This window comes from Coenobita brevimanus, chromosome 9 (assembly GCF_032717465.1).
Source record: "Coenobita brevimanus isolate Jiangsu-jjx chromosome 9, ASM3271746v2, whole genome shotgun sequence".
NCBI classification, from domain to species: domain Eukaryota; kingdom Metazoa; phylum Arthropoda; class Malacostraca; order Decapoda; family Coenobitidae; genus Coenobita; species Coenobita brevimanus.
This window is the reverse complement of record NC_136962.1, coordinates 1,530,622-1,555,000: the sequence shown is the minus strand read 5'-3', so window position 1 is coordinate 1,555,000 and position 24,379 is coordinate 1,530,622. Positions and strand designations below refer to the sequence as shown.

At 42.3% G+C, this 24,379-nt stretch overlaps 1 protein-coding gene across 1 annotated transcript in view; it reads left to right on the top strand.

Annotated features, from left to right (window-relative positions):
• Positions 1-24,379, top strand: part of chb (CLIP-associating protein) — a 202,625-nt gene that overhangs the window by 128,409 nt on the left and 49,837 nt on the right. The window contains exons 7-8 of the mRNA XM_080279799.1: positions 2,439-2,477; positions 14,800-14,893. Coding sequence (XP_080135925.1) covers positions 2,439-2,477; positions 14,800-14,893 — 133 coding nt within the window. The remainder of the gene's footprint in view (positions 1-2,438; positions 2,478-14,799; positions 14,894-24,379) is intronic.

Below are 24,379 nucleotides of genomic sequence, written 5' to 3'. Positions count from 1 at the left end.
CCTTACTGTCCTCTTCTGTGTTACATAAATCCTTCTAATATCACCATACTCTGCATAAAGCTCCCTAACACCTGTTCCTAAGTGATTTATTTTGTTTATTACACCGTACTGTCCTCTTCTGTGTTACATAAATCCTTCCAATATCACCATACTCTGCATAAAGCTCCCTAACACCTTTTCCTAAGTGATTTATTTTGTTTATTACACCTTACTGTCCTCTTCTGTGTTACATAAATCCTTCCAATATCACCATACTCTGCATAAAGCTCCCTAACACCTTTTCCTAAGTGATTTATTTTGTTTATTACACCTTACTGTCCTCTTCTGTGTTACATAAATCCTTCCAATATCACCATACTCTGCATAAAGCTCCCTAACACCTTTTCCTAAGTGATTTATTTTGTTTATTACACCTTACTGTCCTCTTCTGTGTTACATAAATCCTTCCAATATCACCATACTCTGCATAAAGCTCCCTAACACCTTTTCCTAAGTGATTTATTTTGTTTATTACACCTTACTGTCCTCTTCTGTGTTACATAAATCCTTCCAATATCACCATACTCTGCATAAAGCTCCCTAACACCTTTTCCTAAGTGATTTATTTTGTTTATTACACCTTACTGTCCTCTTCTGTGTTACATAAATCCTTCCAATATCACCATACTCTGCATAAAGCTCCCTAACACCTTTTCCTAAGTGATTTATTTTGTTTATTACACCTTACTGTCCTCTTCTGTGTTACATAAATCCTCCCAGTTCCGCCATACTCTATAATTTTATAAAATAAATAACTAAGGATAAGGTGTTAGGGAGCTTCCTTAACTGGCGTAAATACCAACTTATGACTCCTCTTCCCATTGTCCCCTAACAACCATACATTTGCTATTCATTCTCTTCTAGGTCCAAATTATACCTGAGAATAATAATAATAGAGTTGGATTATTTTTGGATCATAAACTGGGTTGCAGTCTGTCTGTCTGTCTGTCTGTCTGTCTGTCTGTCTGTCTCTCTCTCTCTCTCTCTCTCTCTCTCTCTCTCTCTCTCTGTCACACACACATATGGAATTTTACTACTACTACCACTACTACTACTACTACAACCACTCCACTACTACCACTACTATTATTATTATTGTTATTATTATTATTATCATCATTCTTATTATTTTTATTTTTGCATCTCGTATATACAATTGGTTTATCAGGGACTCAAAATTCCCTCAAGTTATTATTATTATTATTATTATTATTATTATTATTATCATTATTATTATTATTATTATTATTATATTTTCCACTCCTTTAGGAACGCCTGATTTTGGTATATAGGACTTACGAGATGGTCCCCGACTTATGATGAATTTCTGTCGTAACTTAAGAATGCATTTAATACACTTAGGGGACGATCGTAAGCAAGAATTGGCAAACAACGTAGGCAGGTCAAGTCTACCTTAATTATGCTTAGGAAATTATTAACATTAAGTGTATATTTTAAAAGGTTTCTCATGTCTATCTATCTACCTGTCTATCTATTGCCAGACGCCTTAATCCCTTAAGGGGTGGCCACAAACAGATCGTCTCCATGTCGCCCTGTCCCCTGCCATTTCACTGCCCTGCTCCCAGCTCACACCCCCCTCTCTCATATACCTCTCCACCCCATCCCTCCATCTCATCCTTGGCCTCCCCCTCCCTCTCCTTCACATACACTCTCCTCATCAGTCTCTCACTCTCCATCCTCTTCACATGGCCAAAACACCTCAGTGTGTTTCTCCTAACGCTTCCTGTCACATCCACATCCACACCACAACACTCCTTCACTTCCTCATTTGTCAGTCTGTCTCTCCATGTAACTCCACATCCACACCACAACACTCCTTCACTTCCTCATTTGTCAGTCTGTCTCTCCATGTAACTCCACATCCACACCACAACACTCCTTCACTTCCTCATTTGTCAGTCTGTCTCTCCATGTAACTCCACATCCACACCACAACACTCCTGCACTTCCTCATTTGTCAGCCTGTCTCTCCATGTAACTCCACATCCACACCACAACACTCCTGCACTTCCTCATTTGTCAGTCTGTCTCTCTATGTAACTCCACATCCACACCACAACACTCCTTCACTTCCTCATTTGTCAGTCTGTCTCTCCATGTAACTCCACATCCACACCACAACACTCCTTCACTTCCTCATTTGTCTGTCTGTCTCTCCATGTGACTCATCTGTCTGTCTGCCTGTCTGTATCACCACACCATCGTAAAGCCATATCATAAGCAGGCCTGTCGTAAGTCGGGGACCATCCGTTCATATCATGTAGCATCGTAGTAAAGACAAAGTTAGAATTATTATCATTGCGAAAGTCAGTACTAAGATGGTGGCATGTGAAGGTTTGCGTAGGGTGTTTGTGTACTAACCAGGTCTCCCTCGGCAGCGTTCTCTGCCTCGTCGACCCCTGGCTCTGCGCAGGAAGGTAAACTCAGGGATTGTCGCTACACACGATTCTTTTGCCTCGCGCTTTGATGCTAAACGCTAACACAACACCTACTGGTTCAGGCTTTGTGTCAGTTAAAGAAGCTCCCTAACACCATTTCCTAAGTGATTTATTTTGTTTATTACACCTTACTGTCCTCTTCTGTGTTACATAAATCCTTCCAGTATCACCATACTCTGCATAAAGCTCCCTAACACCTTTTCCTAAGTGATTTATTTTGTTTATTACACCTTACTGTCCTCTTCTGTGTTACATAAATCCTTCCAGTATCACCATACTCTGCATAAAGCTCCCTAACACCTTTTCCTAAGTGATTTATTTTGTTTATTACACCTTACTGTCCTCTTCTGTGTTACATAAATCCTTCCAATATCACCATACTCTGCATAAAGCTCCCTAACACCTTTTCCTAAGTGATTTATTTTGTTTATTACACCTTACTGTCCTCTTCTGTGTTACATAAATCCTTCCAATATCACCATACTCTGCATAAAGCTCCCTAACACCTTTTCCTAAGTGATTTATTTTGTTTATTACACCTTACTGTCCTCTTCTGTGTTACATAAATCCTTCCAATATCACCATACTCTGCATAAAGCTCCCAAACACCTTTTCCTAAGTGATTTATTTTGTTTATTACACCTTACTGTCCTCTTCTGTGTTACATAAATCCTTCCAATATCACCATACTCTGCATAAAGCTCCCTAACACCTTTTCCTAAGTGATTTATTTTGTTTATTACACCTTACTGTCCTCTTCTGTGTTACATAAATCCTTCCAATATCACCATACTCTGCATAAAGCTCCCTAACACCTTTTCCTAAGTGATTTATTTTGTTTATTACACCTTACTGTCCTCTTCTGTGTTACATAAATCCTTCCAATATCACCATACTCTGCATAAAGCTCCCTGACACCTTTTCCTAAGTGATTTATTTTGTTTATTACACCTTACTGTCCTCTCCTGTGTTACATAAATCCTTCCAGTATCACCATACCCTAACACCTTTTCCTAAGTGATTTATTTTGCTTGTTACACCTCTCTTCTGTGTTACATAAATCTTTCCAGTATCACCATATCCTAACACCTTTTCCTAAGTGATTTATTTGTTAATTACACCTTACTGTCCTCTCTGTTACATAATATCAGGCAGGTATGGTATTCCCACCCAAACACCTTTTCCTGGGTGATTTATTTTCCTTGTTACACACACACACACACACACACACACACCACACTCTCTCTCTCTCTCTCTCTCTCTCTCTCTCTCTCCCTGCCCCCCTTTCTGTGTTCTGTTACATAAATCCCTCCAATAACACCATACCCTAACACCTTTTCCTAAGTGATTTATTTTGCTTGTTACACTTCTTCTGTGTTACATAAATCCTTCCAATATCACCATACTCTGCATAAATAACATACAAAAGGACATTAACCAGCCATACCCAAAAATAAATCACTAAGGAACAGATGTTAAGGAGCTTATCACACACCACCTCACAAACACAAGCAGGCTGCGTTATTTTTTATTTTTTTTAACTGAAGGATGCACTCAACACCTGTTCCTTTGCTGTTTGGCCAGTCTTTTATCATTTTGTGAGAGAAGGTGTTGTATATTGCAGAAATGTAATGATATATAGGTATAAAATGCAAAGGAAGAGGGAGGGGGAGACCAAGGATGAGGTGGAGGGATGAAGTGGTGAGGTATATGAGAGAGGGAGGTGGAGGGGGAGGCCAAGGATGAGATGGAGGGATGGTGCGGAGAGGTATATGAGAGAGGGGTGTGTGAGCTGGGGGGATGGAGAGTGAGAGACTGACAAGGAGAATGCATGTGAAGGAGAGGGAGGGGGAGGCCAAGGATGAGATGGAGGGATGGAGTGGAAAGGTATATGAGAGAGGGGGGTGTGAGCTGGGAGCAAGGCAGTGAAATGTCAGGGGACAGGGTGACATGGAGGCGCTTTTGTCTGTGGCCACCCCTTATGGGATTAAGGTGTCTGGCAATAGATAGAGAGATCGATAGGAAGAGGTGGAGAGAAAGAGCTAATTGGCATGCTATATACAGGAATAAACCACCAAGGGAAAGGTGTTTAGGAGGATCCCAAAGCATAGTAAAGGCTTACTGTAAACATTTCAGTATTATCATCAATTATGGCGTTTCCCAAACACCTCTTCCTTAGTGATTTATTTTGATTAACACCCTACTGTCTTCTGTGTTACCTAAACCTTTCAAACGTTCCATACTCATAAATAACACAAAATCAGCCTGACATATCCAAAAATAAATTGCTTAGGAAAAGGTGTTAGGGAATTTCCTCATCTGATGTGGACTTTTGTTTCTAATCGTTTTATTTTTATTTCGTTTTTATTTCCTTTTTTTTTTTTTTTAATTAGATTTAATGGTAGTTGCTTGATTTTCAAAAATTTGAATTTGAAAATAACGGGTAGATTGGCGGGTGTGTAGTTAGTCTTGGTGTGATTGAAATTGTGAGCATAATCCGAATCAATGTAAATCGTAAAATAATCCGAACTGATTTGTAAATTGTGAAGTTAATCCAAATTGATGAGTAAATTGTGGAAATACTGTAATTCAATTTGATGTTTGTGTGTAACCAGATTCGATGTTGGTGTGGAGATTTAAATTGTGTGGAATTTACCAGATTTGATGTATATTTCTGGATTTAACCTGATTAATATGTATAGAATTAATACATTGTGTGGAATTAATACATTGTGTGGAATTACAGTAATCCCTGTAATATCCGGACGCCCAGTAACCGGACACCTCAATGTCCGGACATTTTGTGGCCAGGCCTTTGGAACCCAAAAATGGCCAAAAAACGTTAAAAAGCCAAAAAAAAATCCAACATTTTTTTCACCCTTAATTTGAACTTGCTGTGTGGTGCAGACCAGCTGTGTTTTGCCATGTACTGTTGTTCCGCTGACATACGCCAGGACGATGTTGCATGCTCCCCATTTCCCGCCTACCCATCATTGTGAGTGCACGCTTGTCACCATGGCCGCCCACGTCCTCGTTTTTGTGGTGATGCCGTACCTGCTGCAGGCCCTGCTGTTCCACTGCTGCCTCTTACTTGTGTGTGTGATGATGGCCCCACCACCCAACAAGAGGAAACGAGTGGTTCTGACTCTGGAGAAGAAGACAGAGATATTGCACAAGGTGGACGTGGGATGGTCAACGTCACGCATCCTACTGGAATTCAACCTGGCCAGCTGTACCTTGTTTGATATCAAGAAATCCCAGAACAAACTCACCCAGTACACAGCTGATTTCACATCGAAGACCAAATGCAACATGGAGGGGAAGGTGATGTACCCTGCCAGGTTTGCAGAAGTGGACCACTCCACACTGATTTGGTACCAACAACAATGTGTTGCTGGTGCGTGGTACAGAGTTGAAGGCTGCTGCTGAGAAGTTCACAAGGTTGCACAACATCCCAGACTTAAAGACATCCGAGGGTCGGCTCTTCGCTTTCAAGTTACGGCACGGCCTTACCAACTTTAAGGCCCATGGTGAAGCTCTGAACACCAACAAGAATGGAGTAGAGGAGTTTTGGCAGAAGGTGAAGGGCTTGATTGATAGGGAGGGCCTCACTCTCAGTCAAGTCTACAACGCTGACAAAACTGGTCTATTCTATCGCTCGCTGCCAATGAACACCCTGGCAGAGGAGACAGAGAAGCGTGTACCTGGACGCAAGGTTTGCAGCAACGGATATCTGCTTTGTGCTGTGCCAATGCTAAGGCCACTTTCACACAAGGCCACCGGTGGCTGCAATTAGTTGCCTCCCATAGTTTTCATGGAGCCTTTCATACAAGGCCACAGCAGTTACCCGGCCGGCAACCAGCTCCTGGTGGTGACTTACTCGCACAACTAGTGTCCACCACTGGCGGTTGCTGTCACTTGCTGTAAAGCATTTTTTCAAATCGAAGCTTTCATATGGCTACACTAGTTGCCGGTCCCTTCACACTGGGCCACCAGTGGCGGTCACTGGTGATGGCCACTGGTGGCCTCGTGTGAAAGCATCCTAACGGCATGCACCGGCTCAAGCCCGTTATTGTTGGCCGTGCAAAGCAACCTTGGTGCCTTCGTGGGGTGATGGATGTCCTTCCTGTCGTGTGGTACCATTCTGTGAAGGCTTGGTTCACTGCCAAGATCTTCAAGGACTGGTTTCATTAGCACGTCATCAAGGAGGTCATCCATTACCAGACAAACACACTGGCAATCCCATGCAACAAAGTAAAGGTTCTCTTTCTCTTGAACGGTGCACCTGCGCATCTGTCTGACAAGGAGTTGGTGGCTGAGAATGGCCACATTAGGTGCATGTTTTTGCCACCTGATACAACTGCTCTCATCCAACCTGTGGACCAAGGAGTGATCGTGACAACAAAGAGGCTGTACCGACGGAAGTTCCTGGACGAGGTGATGGTTGTTCTTGAGGACGAGGACGAGCGCAGGGAGGAACGGGACACGTGAGGCCAGCAGACTGTGGAAAACGTTTGCCGCTACAACCTCAAGTCAGCCGTGTACAACTCGGCCAGTGCATGGAGGGAAGTCTCTGTCAAAACTCTGGAAAGCGGTTGGTCTCATCTGCTTCTCTGAGCCGATGTGGTGAATGACTTTCTAGGTTTTGACGTGGATGACTTCCATGCACGTCTTCGTGTGGCTGGCGATGAGGTACATGTGGACGAAGTGCATGAGTGGCTGGATGACGACAAGGGCAATCCTGGGTATCAGATCATGTCTGATATCAACATCGGATCTTCTGTTGTGGGTACAAGTACCCAGCTGGAAGATTCCAACAAGGACAGTGAGGATGATGCGGATTCCTCTCAGCGCGCCATTACTGCAGTCATCCCCAAGCTGAGCGCACTCCGGAAGCACATCGAGTTCATTCTGGACTAACTTGAACACCCGCACTGTGACAGGGAGATGGGGCCCGTGGGACTTGTGGAGGAAGTGTGCACTTTGAGGGAGCACATCATCACTTGCCTGAATCGCTGTTCCTTACGTCAATCAACCATTGACAGTTTCTTCGGGCCTGTGACCCCCACCGTGCCCAGCCCTGGCTCCACACCACTGCCTCACCAAGACCTGCCTTCATCCTCCGAGCCACAGCCCAGCACATTGGCCACGGTGGAGTCGCCACTGGACGTGAGTTTGTGGCTGTCTTCAGAGTCGTCTGCAGTGGGTAGCCCATCACCACGTCCCAGCGATGCGTCCCTCGGCCACCTGCAACACCTACTCTCGGACTCTGACAGTGAATAAACTGCAATACCTTGCCACAAGACCACACAGGAATTTACAGTGTTGTGCAGTGTTAAGAACAGAATGTGCAGTGTTAAACAATTGTAATTCATTGTGCAAAGGCACAAGTGCAGCACAACACTGGATTACTGTAGGTGGTTCAGCAGCACCTTCACCACTGTCACAGCCATACAGGAGGCGGGTTACTCTTTGTGACGGCCACGGGCGTGTTGTAAGTACCCTGTACACTGCTGTATATTTTCCATACTCACTTCCAATTCCTCATTCCCTGGTTCCTTTTCATTTATTTCATGGCTTCTGTCCCTTATTTGTGTGCATAGGGTCTTAAACAGCTGCTGTGCAGGTCCGGTAGGGAGTTATGTAGGTGGGTTTCTGAGTCAGGCTGGGTTGGGGTCCATAAGTACCTGTCCAGGAGGCATTTTCCCAGTATCCGGACAAACCCAAGTCCCGGACGTGCCTTTGACTTTTTTACATCGGATATTGGAGGGATTACTAATTCAAATTGATGTGTAAATCGTGAAAATACAGTAATCCAAATTGATGTTTGTGTGTAACCAAATTCGATGTTTAAATTGAATGGAGATTTAAATTGTGTGGAATTTATCTGATTTGATGTATACGTCTGGAATTAACCTGATTAATGTGTAGAAATTATACATTGTGTGGAATTAATACTTGGAATTTATACGTTGTGTGGAATTAATATGTGAAAATAATACGTTTTGTGGAATTAATGCTTGGAATTTATATGTTGTGTGGAATTACAGTAATACGCTGTGTGGAATCAATACACTGTGTGGAGTTAATACGATGTTTGGAATTAATACATGAAAGTTATACGTTGCATGGAATTAACTGGATTTCGTATGTAGAATGTGTTTTATGATTGATTAAGTTTGGTGAATACCTTTGAGAGACTAACAAGGAGAGTGTGAGTGAGTTGGAGGTGGGAGAGGGAGGGGGAGGCTGAGGATGAGATGGAGGGATGGAGTGGAGAGGTAATAGAGAGAGGGGGGGTGAGCTGGGGGGATGGAGAGCAAGAGACTAATGAGGAGAGTGTATGTGAGTGAGGTGGAAGGAGGGAGAAGGAGGGGGAGGCCGAGGATGAGATGGAAGGATTGAGTGGAGAGGTGTATGAGAGAGGGAATGAGTCTTCTTGGTTACTAGTCAAATCAAGCTTCCAGTCTGACTACACCTGGCCATCAACTGAGCTGAAAGGGGTTAGGAATGAGTCTCCTTGGTTACTAGTCAAATCAAGCCTCCAATCTGACTACACCTGGCCATCAACTGAGCTGAAAGGGGTTAGGAATGAGTCTCCTTGGTTACTAGTCAAATCAAGCCTCCAATCTGACTACACCTGGCCATCAACTGAACTGAAAGGGGTTAGGAATGAGTCTCCTTGGTTACTAGTCAAATCAAGCCTCCAATCTGACTACACCTGGCCATCAACTGAGCTGAAAGGGGTTAGGAATGAGTCTCCTTGGTTACTAGTCAAATCAAGCCTCCAATCTGACTACACCTGGCCATCAACTGAGCTGAAAGGGGTTAGGAATGAGTCTCCTTGGTTACTAGTCAAATCAAGCCTCCAATCTGACTACACCTGGCCATCAACTGAACTGAAAGGGGTTAGGAATGAGTCTCCTTGGTTACTAGTCAAATCAAGCCTCCAATCTGACTACACCTGGCCATCAACTGAGCTGAAAGGGGTTAGGAATGAGTCTCCTTGGTTACTAGTCAAATCAAGCCTCCAATCTGACTACACCTGGCCATCAACTGAGCTGAAAGGGGTTAGGAATGAGTCTCCTTGGTTACTAGTCAAATCAAGCCTCCAATCTGACTACACCTGGCCATCAACTGAGCTGAAAGGGGTTAGGAATGAGTCTCCTTGGTTACTAGTCAAATCAAGCCTCCAATCTGACTACACCTGGCCATCAACTGAACTGAAAGGGGTTAGGAATGAGTCTCCTTGGTTACTAGTCAAAAGGCAAGATGGTTTTCATGCACAAACAGACCAGCATGTAGAGTTAAAAAGTGCATGAGAGCTGTGCATGACCATGAGTATTATTATTATTATCATCATCATCATCATCATCATCGGGACCTCCTTTCCCACCCTAGGGCAGGGTGAGGAGTAGCAATGTCCAGACAGCCCAAGTTTGTCCAATTCAATGGGCCACACTTCCATTCACTCACCATTCAAGCCCTAGGAATCCTGGCTCTATCTGATACACCAAAACCATTCACCACGTTCTGTAGCTTCACATAAACATATACGAGTGAGTCAATCCAGACGCTGCCACATTAAAAAGGGGTGCCAGATTCAATGGGCCACACTTCCATTCACTCACCATTCAAGCCCTAGGAATCCTGGCTCTATCTGATACACCAAAAACATTCATCACGTTCTGTAGCTTCACATAAACGTATCCGATAGAGTCAATTAGTCGGATACTAAAAAGAATATATGGTCAAATAATGTGTATTGTAAACAGACAGATTTTTTTGCATCATGTTATTTCAGAGATAGATGGATAGATAGATAGTTATTTCAAGAACGTGCAGTTTACATTTGTGTAAATAGAGAGGTAACCGGATTGTATTTATCACATTTTTTTTTTTTCCGACTACACTTCCATTATAATTTTTTCATTATTATTATTATTATTATTATTATTATTATCCTTAGTAGTATTATTTTATTATTATTATTATTATTATTATTATTATTATTCTTAGTAGTATTGTTTTATTATTATTATTATTATTATTCTTAGTAGTATTGTTTTATTATTATTATTATTATTATTATTCTTAGTAGTATTGTTTTATTATTATTATTATTATTATTATTATTATTATTCTTAGTAGTATTGTTTTATTATTATTATTATTATTATTATTATTATTATTCTTAGTAGTATTGTTTTATTATTATTATTATTATTATTATTTTTCTTAGTAGTATTGTTTTATTATTATTATTATTATTATTATTATTATTATTATTATTCTTAGTAGTATTGTTTTATTATTATTATTATTATTATTATTATTGTATGGTGTATTTTGTAATGATGAAATTTGTATAGGTATTTTTCTGTAATGAGAGAGAGAGAGAGAGAGAGAGAGAGAGAGAGAGAGAGAGAGAGAGAGAGAGAGAGAGAACTTACCTCAAATTCCTCCCTCTGTACATTTTTTCAAACCCCCTCCCCCCCTTTTTTCAAAATAAAAGAAAATCATAGAATTTTTTCACTTAGCACCATTATTCACCAACTTATTTTCGACTGAGCATAATTTTTGACTTAGCATAATTTCGTAACTGATTTATTTTTTTCCCTATATGCATGCAGCTTCAGCCCACCACTGGAGCGACAGCAAAGGTATTGAATGATTTTTTTGAGTACTTTTTCGAAATTCATGGTTTTTTGAAGATTTTGGGTAGATCTATGTATGTGTTTTTGTGTATGGGGGCTGGAGAATGTATACACACGTACATGGATACAGTACACACACACACACACACACACACACACACACACACACACTTAAAATCAATGTGGATGATGAATTTTGGGCAAGAAAGCTCCCTAACACATTTTCCTTAGTGATTTATTTTGTTTATTACACCTTACTGTCCTCTTCTGTGTTACATAAATCCTTCCAATATCACCATACTCTGCATAAAGCTCCCTAACACCTTTTCCTAAGTGATTTATTTTGTTTATTACACCTTACTGTCCTCTTCTGTGTTACATAAATCCTTCCAATATCACCATACTCTGCATAAAGCTCCCTAACACCTTTTCCTAAGTGATTTATTTTGTTTATTACACCTTACTGTCCTCTTCTGTGTTACATAAATCCTTCCAATATCACCATACTCTGCATAAAGCTCCCTAACACCTTTTCCTAAGTGATTTATTTTGTTTATTACACCTTACTGTCCTCTTCTGTGTTACATAAATCCTTCCAATATCACCATACTCTGCATAAAGCTCCCTAACACCTTTTCCTAAGTGATTTATTTTGTTTATTACACCTTACTGTCCTCTTCTGTGTTACATAAATCCTTCCAATATCACCATACTCTGCATAAAGCTCCCTAACACCTTTTCCTAAGTGATTTATTTTGTTTATTACACCTTACTGTCCTCTTCTGTGTTACATAAATCCTTCCAATATCACCATACTCTGCATAAAGCTCCCTAACACCTTTTCCTAAGTGATTTATTTTGTTTATTACACCTTACTGTCCTCTTCTGTGTTACATAAATCCTTCCAATATCACCATACTCTGCATAAAGCTCCCTAACACCTTTTCCTAAGTGATTTATTTTGTTTATTACACCTTACTGTCCTCTTCTGTGTTACATAAATCCTTCCAATATCACCATACTCTGCATAAAGCTCCCTAACACCTTTTCCTAAGTGATTTATTTTGTTTATTACACCTTACTGTCCTCTTCTGTGTTACATAAATCCTTCCAATATCACCATACTCTGCATAAAGCTCCCTAACACCTTTTCCTTAGTGATTTATTTTGTTTATTACACCTTACTGTCCTCTTCTGTGTTACATAAATCCTTCCAATATCACCATACTCTGCATAAAGCTCCCTAACACCTTTTCCTAAGTGATTTATTTTGTTTATTACACCTTACTGTCCTCTTCTGTGTTACATAAATCCTTCCAATATCACCATACTCTGCATAAAGCTCCCTAACACCTTTTCCTAAGTGATTTATTTTGTTTATTACACCTTACTGTCCTCTTCTGTGTTACATAAATCCTTCCAATATCACCATACTCTGCATAAAGCTCCCTAACACCTTTTCCTAAGTGATTTATTTTGTTTATTACACCTTACTGTCCTCTTCTGTGTTACATAAATCCTTCCAATATCACCATACTCTGCATAAAGCTCCCTAACACCTTTTCCTAAGTGATTTATTTTGTTTATTACACCTTACTGTCCTCTTCTGTGTTACATAAATCCTTCCAATATCACCATACTCTGCATAAAGCTCCCTAACACCTTTTCCTAAGTGATTTATTTTGTTTATTACACCTTACTGTCCTCTTCTGTGTTACATAAATCCTTCCAATATCACCATACTCTGCATAAAGCTCCCTAACACCTTTTCCTAAGTGATTTATTTTGTTTATTACACCTTACTGTCCTCTTCTGTGTTACATAAATCCTTCCAATATCACCATACTCTGCATAAAGCTCCCTAACACCTTTTCCTAAGTGATTTATTTTGTTTATTACACCTTACTGTCCTCTTCTGTGTTATGTAAATCCTTCCAATATCACCATACACCACCTAACCAGCGATGTCCATAAATAAATCACTAAGGAAGAGGTGTTAGGGAGCTTCCGTTATTGATCAAAATACTAACATTTATTTTCAGGGTTAGTGATGGTTAAGGAAGCTCCCTAACACCTCTTCCCAAGTGATTTATTCTTGGACATGGCTGGTTTTCTGTCTACCTGTCTGTCTATTGCCAGACACATTAATCCCATAAGGGGTGGCCACAAACAAATCGCCTCCATGTCATCCTGTCCCCTGCCATTTCACTGCCCTGCTCCCAGCTCACACACCCCTCTCTCATATACCTCTCCACTCCATCCCTCCATCTCATCCTTGGCCTACCCCACCCTCTCCCCCTTTCCTCCTCACTCACATACACTCACCTCATCAGTCTTTCACTCTCCATCCTCTCCACATGGCCAAACCACCTCAGTGTGTTTCTCGTAACACTTCCTATCACATCCACACCACAACACTCCTTCACGTCCTCATTTGTCTGTCTGTCTCTCCATGTAACTCCACATCCACACCACAACACTCCTTCACTTCCTCATTTGTCAGTCTGTCTCTCCATGTAACTTCACATCCACACCACAACACTCCTTCACTTCCTCATTTGTCAGTCTGTCTCTCCATGTAACTCCACATCCACACCACAACACTCCTTCACTTCCTCATTTGTCAGTCTGTCTCTCTATGTAACTCCACATCCACACCACAACACTCCTTCACTTCCTCATTCGTCAGCCTGTCTCTCCATGTGACTCCACATCCACACCACAACACTCCTTCACTTCCTCATTTGTCAGTCTGTCTCTCCATGTAACTCCACATCCACACCACAACACTCCTTCACTTCCTCATTCGTCAGCCTGTCTCTCCATGTGACTCCACAGGCTCCTCTTAAATAACTCATTTCCACTGCTCTCACTCTTGACTTGTGTCCTTCCAACAACGTCCAAGCTTCACCTCCATACGCTAGAGTTGGTATCACAATACTGTCATGTAGTAACTTTTTCACTTCCATGCTCACTTCCCTGTTTCTTATCACTGCTTTCAAAGAACCAGCAACCTTTCTTCCCTGCTGTACCCTTTCAAGCACTTCACCCTCCAAACCTCCATCCTTACTCATCACACTACCCAAGTACTTAAACGTACTCACATTTTCCAATTCCTCACCATCCAACCTCGCTGTACATTCCCTGACTTCACCTCTCTCAAAGACCATCACTTTACTCTTCCCTACATTCACCTTTAGATTCCGTTTCTTACACACTCTCCCAAACTCTCTCACTCTCTAAACTTCCCTTCGTACTCATCACACTACCCAAGTACTTAAACGCACTCACATTCACTGATGAGAATACAAACATTTATTTTCAAGGGTGCTGGTGGTTCAGGAAGCTCCCTAACACCTGTTCCCCAGCAGTTTATTCTTGCATATGGCTGGTTAATATCCTTTTGTATGTTATTATGGAGAGTATGGTGATATTGGAAGGATTTATGTAACACTGGTCAACAGGGTGTAATAAAATAAATCACTTTAGAAGAGGTGTTAGGGAACTTTATGCAGAGTATGGTGATATTGGAAAAGTTTATTCAACAGGACAGTAAGGTGTAATAAAAATAAATCACTTAGGAAGGGGAGTTAGGGAGCTTCCATAACCAAGGAGATTACCCAAAATGTATATATATTTTTCAGGTTAAATCCGGAGGCAGTAAATCCCGGGCCAGCAGCGCACCCCCTGTCCGTCGATCCGTCCTTGGGGCCGCACTCCCCCCTAAAAGTGCAGGAGGTGAGTTCTTAAGTTTGAAACTTTGAATTTCAGAGTGTAGCGTGGCTGGTGTTGTTGTGTTTATGACTGTTTGTCCCTCAATTATCTGGGGTAATAGAGCCAGAGGCATGGCTGGGTACTGGATCCCTCCACACACTGGACTCTTCCCCTGGCCCCTCCTTTGTACAACACCTAATATTGAAAGCCACTGTACTTTGTACAACACTTCTTCCTGGTGCTGTACACTATCTGGTCAAGCAGATCCATCAACCACAGCCAAGCAGTTACCACTGCAGGGCCGTACCCTGCACTGACATGGGAAAAACATAGAAAAAACTGGCCTAGCTGGGCAAAAATGTTCACTCAGCCAAAATGGACAAATGTACAAATAATGGTTTGCAACAGCCAGACCACAGTGTGCAGGTAATGGACTGTTGGGATAATGGACGTCCGGATAATTGAGGGATAACGTTTACTTGTTATTATTATTAACTCTCAAATCCTACTTTCTTTCCGTGTATATGTTTGTTATTGTAACCCAGCAACAAGTGCAGGAGGTAAGTTCCGATTTTCTCAGTTTGAATTTTTGACTTTCAGAGTGTACCTTGGCTGCCATTATTGTATTTTTCATTACTGTATTAACATTCAAATTCTACTTTTTGTTTTTCTGTGTGTGTTATTGTTACCTGCCAAAAACCACAGAAGGTGAGTTCCAATTTTCTCAGTTTGAATTTTTTACTTTCAGAGTGATATTGTCTGGGATTATTATTATTATTATTTTATTAATTAACATTCAGATTCGACTTATTTTTCCATTGTAGTGGTTAAATAACGAACACAATAAATATTCGTGATTGATGTTATTTAAGGTCCGATTTTCATAGTTCGAATTTTTGACTTTCGAATTGATATTGTCTGGCATTATTATTATTATTATTTTTTTATTAATTAACATTCAAATTCTACCTACTTTTCCGTTGTAGTGGTTAAGTAACGAACTTAATAACTCTTCGTGATTGATATTATGTTCCACCTAAGAGTAAAGGAGGTAAGTGTTTTATTTGTCCAGTATATTTGAATTTTGACTTTTCGATTGCACATTGCCTGACGTTAATCTGTGCTTTTTTGAATTATTAACATTTAAAATCTATCTTATTTATTCATATATTGTATTTATGTATATAGTGTTGGGAGAAATACATTGAGGTGGTTTGGCCATGTGGAGATGATGGTGAGAGACTAATGAGGAGTGTATGTGAGTGAGGTGGCATGTGGAAGAGGGAGGGGGAGGCCAAGGATGAGGTGGAGGGATGGAGAGGTATATGAGAGAGGGGGGTGTGAGCTGGAGGGATGGAGAGTGAGAGACTGATGAGGAGAGTGTATGTGAAGGAGAGGGAGGGGGAGACCAAGGATGAGATGGAGGGATGGGGTGGAGAGGTATATGAGAGAGGGTGGTGTGAGCTGGGAGCAGGGCAGTGAAATGGCGGGGGACAGGGTGACATGGAGGCGATTTGTTTGTGGCCACCCCTTACAGGATTAAGGCATCTGGCAATAGACACTAACAAGGAGAGAGAATACCTGTTTGTTAGTGTATTTGCTATACTAACAAGGAACAAAGAATCCTTGTGTGTTAGTGTGTTTGTTTACTAATGAGAGCTATTACATGTATACCCCGGTTTAACGATGCAACTGGTTAGGTACAACCCCATCGTCAGGCGGGGTATGGTATATCGGGGTAGATTTAACATGTAAAGTAATGTGTAGCGTTTACCAGCCTTGGGTTTCCCCCCACCAAGTCCTAAACCCAGCCCAATGAGTCCAAAAACAAGTGTAAAGCCAATCTAAATGGCCTAACAGCTGTACAAGAAGCTGACCTAAGCCTAACACCTGTAAATAACTCACTAAAACCAACAAATACAATCTGATAATCATCAAATATTAGTCTGGAAAAAATCAAGCTTAGTAAACTGTACCCCAAAATGACAATGTTCACCCCACCTATGGCTAAAACACATTAATCTAAGTCTAAAAACAGTTTATAAATCAACCTAAACACAATGTTCACCCCACCTATGGCTAAAACACATTAATCTAAGTCTAAAAACAGTTTATAAATCAACCTAAACACAATGTTCACCCCACCTATGGCTAAAACACATTAATCTAAGTCTAAAAACAGTTTATAAATCAACCTAAACACAATGTTCACCCCACCTATGGCTAAAACACATTAATCTAAGTCTAAAAACAGTTTATAAATCAACCTAAACACAATGTTCACCCCACCTATGGCTAAAACACATTAATCTAAGTCTAAAAACAGTTTATAAATCAACCTAAACACAATGTTCACCCCACCTATGGCTAAAACACATTAATCTAAGTCTAAAAACAGTTTATAAATCAACCTAAACACAATGTTCACCCCACCTATGGCTATAACACATTAATCTGTTTAAAAACAATTTATAAATCAACCTAAACACAATGTTCACCCCACCTATGGCTAAAACACATTAATCTAAGTCTAAAAACAGTTTATAAATCAACCTAAACACAATGTTCACCCCACCTATGGCTAAAACACATTAATCTAAGTCTAAAAACAGTTTATAAATCAACCTAAACACAATGTTCACCCCACCTATGGCTAAAACACATTAATCTAAGTCTATAAACAGTTTATAAATCAACCTAAACACAATGTTCACCCCACCTATGGCTAAAACACATTAATCTGTATAAAAACAGTTTATAAATCAACCTAAACACAATGTTCACCCCACCTATGGCTAAAACACATTAATCTAAGTCTAAAAACAGTTTATAAATCAACCTAAACACAATGTTCACCTCACCTATGGCTAAAACACATTAATCTAAGTCTAAAAACAGTTTATAAATCAACCTAAACACAATGTTCACCCCACCTATGGCTAAAACACATTAATCTAAGTCTAAAAACAGTTTATAAATCAACCTAAACACAATGTTCACCCCACCTATGGCTAAAACACATTAATCTAAGTCTAAAAACAGTTTATAAATCAACCTAAACACAATGTTCACCCCACCTATGGCTAAAACACATTAATCTAAGTCTAAAAACAGTTTATAAATCAACCTAAACACAATGTTCACCTCACCTATGGCTAAAACACATTAATCTAAGTCTAAAAACAGTTTATAAATCAACCTAAACACAATGTTCACCCCACCTATGGCTATAACACATTAATCTGTTTAAAAACAATTTATAAATCAACCTAAACACAATGTTCACCCCACCTATGGCTAAAACACATTAATCTAAGTCTAAAAACAGTTTATAAATCAACCTAAACACAATGTTCACCCCACCTATGGCTAAAACACATTAATCTAAGTCTAAAAACAGTTTATAAATCAACCTAAACACAATGTTCACCCCACCTATGGCTAAAACACATTAATCTAAGTCTATAAACAGTTTATAAATCAACCTAAACACAATGTTCACCCCACCTATGGCTAAAACACATTAATCTGTATAAAAACAGTTTATAAATCAACCTAAACACAATGTTCACCCCACCTATGGCTAAAACACATTAATCTAAGTCTAAAAACAGTTTATAAATCAACCTAAACACAATGTTCACCTCACCTATGGCTAAAACACATTAATCTAAGTCTAAAAACAGTTTATAAATCAACCTAAACACAATGTTCACCCCACCTATGGCTAAAACACATTAATCTAAGTCTAAAAACAGTTTATAAATCAACCTAAACACAATGTTCACCCCACCTATGGCTAAAACACATTAATCTAAGTCTAAAAACAGTTTATAAATCAACCTAAACACAATGTTCACCCCACCTATGGCTAAAACACATTAATCTAAGTCTAAAAACAGTTTATAAATCAACCTAAACACAATGTTCACCTCACCTATGGCTAAAACACATTAATCTAAGTCTAAAAACAGTTTATAAATCAACCTAAACACACAATTTTAGTCTAAAATATCATCAAAATCGATAAAAAGATCTGAAAATCATAAGGAATAGGTCAAAATATCAAACACCTCTCATCGCTTCTTGTACGTACTTGTCCGGTCCTTGTCGTCATCCTTGCTGTCCCCCCTGAGGCTAGGGGACGTGTGGTGCTCCCCAACATTCACCTATCCTCCTCAAAGCCCTCAAACCCCATCTCTAGGGGAGGACCTGAGGAGGGGGAAGCCTGGCGAGGTGGGGTGATGGTAGCAGGAGACTGGTGCACTGGATCTGGGGGTGGCGATGGAGTGCAATGCGATGACTCAGGCGGTGGTGATGGAGTGCTATATGATGAGGCAGGTGGTGGTGATGGAGAGTGATGTGGTGGCTCAGGCAGTGGTGATGAGGTGTGATGGAGTGGCGTTGCGGTGCAATGCAATAACAGGAGGTGGTGAGGAAGACAGATGCAGTGACAGAGGAGGTGGTGAGGAAGACAGATGCAGTGACAGAGGAGGTGGTGAGGAAGACAGATGCAGTGACAGAGGAGGTGGTGAGGGAGACAGATGCAGTGACAGAGGAGGTGGTGAGGGAGACAGATGCAGTGACTGATGAGGTAGCAATGGAGACAGATGTGGTGGCTCACGTCGTGGCGAGGGAGACAGGGACAGTGGCCGAGGTGGTGTGGGAGGTGGGACGAGGCAGGCAGTGATGGAGTGGCGGAATGCCTTAGTGGAGACACAGGTGACACAGGAGGCGGGGATCGGCTGGAGGTGAGGTCCAGGACTAGGGGCCGAGCACGTCCTCGGCGGGATGAGGCCCTGGGTGTTTCTGTGCTCATTGAAGGATGGGGAGATGCTCTGTGGGTCGCTGGCGTGGTGGGGCCTGTGAAGAAGGCAGTGGGTGTAGTCTGCCTGGCCGGCCTCTTCTCCAGCATTGTCCTGTACACCTTCATCCCCTCCTTCAGCCAATCAGCTGTGTTCCTGCCACATCCTGGGAGAGAGTTGTGTGTGCACATCAGTGCAATGACCTCGTCCAGCTTGGTCAGCATCTCCCTTAGAATTGTCATATTGAGCCTGGCACATCAGGGACAACCTCCTCCTCCTGTGCCTCCTGGTGCACCGCTGAATCCCCATATTGAGCCGCTCCTCGTTGCTGACCTCCTCCCCGTGGCCTTCCAGAACCTCCTCCAAGTCCTCCTCGTTGACCTTCTTGAAGCCTGCCTCTTGCAACAGTTCACAATGTCCTGCCGCACACGCTGCACCAGTGGAGCTTGCACGCCCTCAGGGAAGCTGGTGGAGGAGTGCACGGACTCTGGCCACAGCTTCCACCACACGCTGTTCATGGTGGGCTGGCTAACCTGACGTCACATTGCAGTGATGTTCTCTGTGGCATGGTGTATATTGTAGCCCTACCAGAACTGCTGCACTGTTGTCCTGTCGTCACTGTCACAAGCCCACATCAACTGCTGCATAGTGCGGCCGAGGTAATACACCTTAAAAGTAGCAACCGCCCCTTGGTCCGTGGGTTGCAACAAGGACGTGGTGTTGGGCGGCAGGAACACCACTTCAGTGTTGCTTGTCCTCTCCTTCATTGTGGGAGGGTGGCTGGGTGTGTTGTCTACCACCACAAGAAATATGTTCGCCAAATTCTCCTGCGAGGCATACCTCTTGAGGACACGAGAGAGGTATGAGTGGAAATATGATGAACAGGTATTGGAAGTCAGCCAGGCCTTGTTAGACTTCCAAATCACCCCAAGATTTTCTTTTAACCTCTTCATTATTGAATTCCACATGTATATACTCCTGCATACATAAATAAAGTTCGTCTGAGAAACCCTATTCACTCATGTATACGTGCGTACTGTATACATGAGATACTGTATATAGGGACATTCAGGGGGGCTTAGTACTCAGTTTGGGCTGAAACAATGACTCAGTGGCAGCTAGCTATGATGTTATGCACCCCTGTCATGGCTCTGGCATGTGTCATAGATTTATGCCAATGAGCTCATTTTGTTTGAGGGCATATTGTGTAATATATATTTAGATTTTGTTATATATATATCCACCTATACACTGTGATTTAGAACAGATGTGATTGTTGGTATCAGAGGTCATGGTTGCCTAGGAACAAGTTCGGCCTTGCTGTGCCCGCTGGTGGGGGGAGGGAGGGAGGGAAACACATGCTTGCAGGAGTTACCCCATTTCTACGTGATAGGAGGTACACAGGATTATACCGTACAGTGCCTTGGCGTCATATGATAGTGAAAGTGATCTGGAAATGGCATGTGATAGTGAACTGGAAGGGTTAGGTGACAGTGAGACTCAATCTGACTCAGACGAAGATTATACGCCTGAGAATGCCAGTGCAGTGATGACAAGAGTGAGGAGGAAAGTCACGCTTCTGACACTAGTTCATCTGTGTGGCCAGTACTACCAGGCCGTGCTGCCCCAGGATTCACACGTATAGCTGATCCCTTGGCAGACTAGCGACCCAGCCCTCTGCCTAACGTTACTGATGACTTGGACTGTTTTCATCTGTTTGTCACCAACGATCTAGTCCAACCCCTGTGTTTGTGGACGAATGAGTGGCCACACAAATTCTTCAGGGAGAACCTCTACATCAGGCCCAACAAATTTGTGGGGAAGAAGTGGAGGGATGTTGATGAGGATGAGATGAATGTATTAAGTTGTGTGAAGCTGTTGATTGGATGCAACGAATTACCAAAGATCTCGTACTACTGGAGCACCTCATTACTCAAATTATGAGAATCGTTACCTGCAAATCGTGAGAAATAAAGCACTGAAGAAAGGCCAAGGAATGTATAAAAAAAAAACAGCACCAGTCCAGAAGTACAACTAGCAAATGGGGTCTGGATTTAGTAGACCAGCTATTGGAGCCCACTGATCCCACACGTAAATGACACGCATGGTTCTGGAAGATTGGACTGCGTATGATTTCACGCATGCTGTCAAACACCAGAACAATTTACATGAAGTGGATTGAAATTGGGGACTCCATCAAGTTGGTGACCTACAAACTCCTCTGCCGGTGCTCGGTATATGCTGCCTTGTGTCTGGTCAGAGAAGAAGGAAAATCACCTAAGAAGAAGAAAAGGCAGGGAGGTGGGGCTGCAGGAGCTACTGAGAAAAACAAGCAACCTCGGAAGCACTGCAGGGTATGTCACAGAGGGCAAGACAAAGCTGCGCGGAAAACATTGGCCTGCCTGCCCTCAACAGCCTGGTTTGTGGTCCCCCGAGTGTGTGCCGGCCTCAGAGCACGCCACCCTACTCACCTACCTGCCCTGCCTCACCTACCTCACTTACCTCAGATCTACTTACTGCCTACCTCCCCTGCTTTGGTTTTATCTACTACATACCTCACCGCCGCCACCGTATCCGCACTCACTGCCTCACCATACATCTTCTCATGGTGTGGGTCAGCACACTTCTTGAAGTGATCAAACCACCCATGGCTCGCCTTGAAGGTCTCTCTGACATCAAGATCTTGCCTCACCTTGATTTCCTGCCATAGCGAGAGAGCCTTGGTGCAAATATTTGCCTGGCTCGTGGGTGCCTTCCACCTGTTCCGATCCTCCAACCACGTGTGCAGCAACCAATCCAGCTCCTACAGTGCAGGCGTCACTGGTGGGTGATACAGGAGGCAGATAAGGTTGCAACCTCCCCAGCAGCAGCCTTAAATGGCCTCCACCTTCTTAATGATGGTGGAGACAGTCAACTGGGCCAGGTGGAGAGCCATGATGATGGCACACACACCCTCGCCTTTGTCATGGCGCTTAAGAATATCTGGTTTGACTTCCAGAGACAGAGCTTTATGCACATGCTTCAGGGGAACATCACCAACACCACCACTAGCAGGCCACTTACCACCACCACTGGGGCCTCCACTAGCCCCACCACCACATGCAGCACCCTCACCAGACAGGATCACACTTATTTAGGCCAAAATTCACTCAAACTCGCACGCCACACACGATTAGTATCACTTCTCTACTCACGGCACTGCTGGTACACAGTTACAATGCAGTAAGATAGCGGCGTAACGTTGGTGGTGCAACACGACGCGGGGTGGCCGAGGGTAAGAGAGATCCTTACTCTGAGATGGCCAGTGTGAGAAGAACGATATGGGTGAGTGTGGGGGGAGCGATGGCTGTGGGACTGCACCAGCGTTTCTGCATACCCTGGGAGGCGTGTGGGCTCGGCTGGTCGCGGGAACATGCGTGATTCAAAATTTTGGCCCATCACCTGTGGATGCGACGTCGGAGGGCCCATTGTTAAACCGGGGCACAGCCATCGTCCAGTGGGGTACGGTGGCATTTGTACCCCCATCACTTAGCCGGGGTATCGCATCTGGGAGTATCGTATATTGAGGCATACCTGTCGTCCTCGTTTGTTAGTTTTTCCTACTAGGGAGGAACGAAAAATCCTTGTGTTTTTGTGTGTTTGTTTACTAACGAGAGCAAATAATCTTCATTTGTTAGTGTATGTCTTACTAACGAGGAACAAAAAATCCTTGTTTGTTTGTGTTTGTTTACTAACGAGGCAGTACATGTCCTCGATTGTTAGTGTTTTATTTACAGTAATCCCTCGGTTATCCAGACGTCCATTATCCCAACAGTCCATTGTAGTGTTGCTGTTCGAAACCATTAATTGTACATTTTCCCGTATATCTGGACAAAATGCTCGCGTCCAGATGGAGATTGTGACCCGGCCAGGCTGTTCTATTTTTTTTCAATTTTTTTTCATGTCAGTGCAGGGTTTGGCCGTGCTGTTGTAATTTCTTGGCTGTGGTTGATGGGGCTGCTTGGCCAGATAGAGTAGTGTACAGCAACAGGAAGAAGTGTTTTATGATGTACTGTAGTGGCCATGTACACTGGCTGGCAAGGTTAGGGGATGTACAGTCAGCCACAGGAAAACGTATACACCTCTGCTCCCTTCTTGGAGGATTTTAATAACACTGCCCTGAACACCATCAACAACTGAATGGAAAACGATCATCCTCAGCTGTTTCCCTTCCTGTCTGATATGAAAACATCGGCCAAGAAAATGCTATACTTTTTGTGTTTATATTTCTCCCTTTGTATATATACCTCTCCCTACGTTTCAACAAGTGGGTTGGTGGAGGGTTAGTGCCCCTCCCTGTTAAACCAATAACTCAAAGTCAAATGGCCACCCCTTACGGGATTATGGTGCCTGGCAATAGATAGATAGATGGATAGATAGTATATGTACTTTTTCCTGTGGCTGACTGTACAAAGGGGAGTCCAGGGAGTGAAGTCCACTACATGGATGGAGCCACTATCCAGACATGCCTTTGGCTGTGTTACGTCGGATGATCGAGGGATTACTGTACAGTACTAACAGCCTTGTGTGTGTTAGTGTGTTTGTGTACTAACGACAGCTAATAGTCCTTGATTTTTTAGTTTGTCTGTCTAACAAGGAACAAAAAACTCCTTGTTTGTTAGTGTGTATGTCCCACTAATGTCTAACATGTCCTAACGTGTCTTGT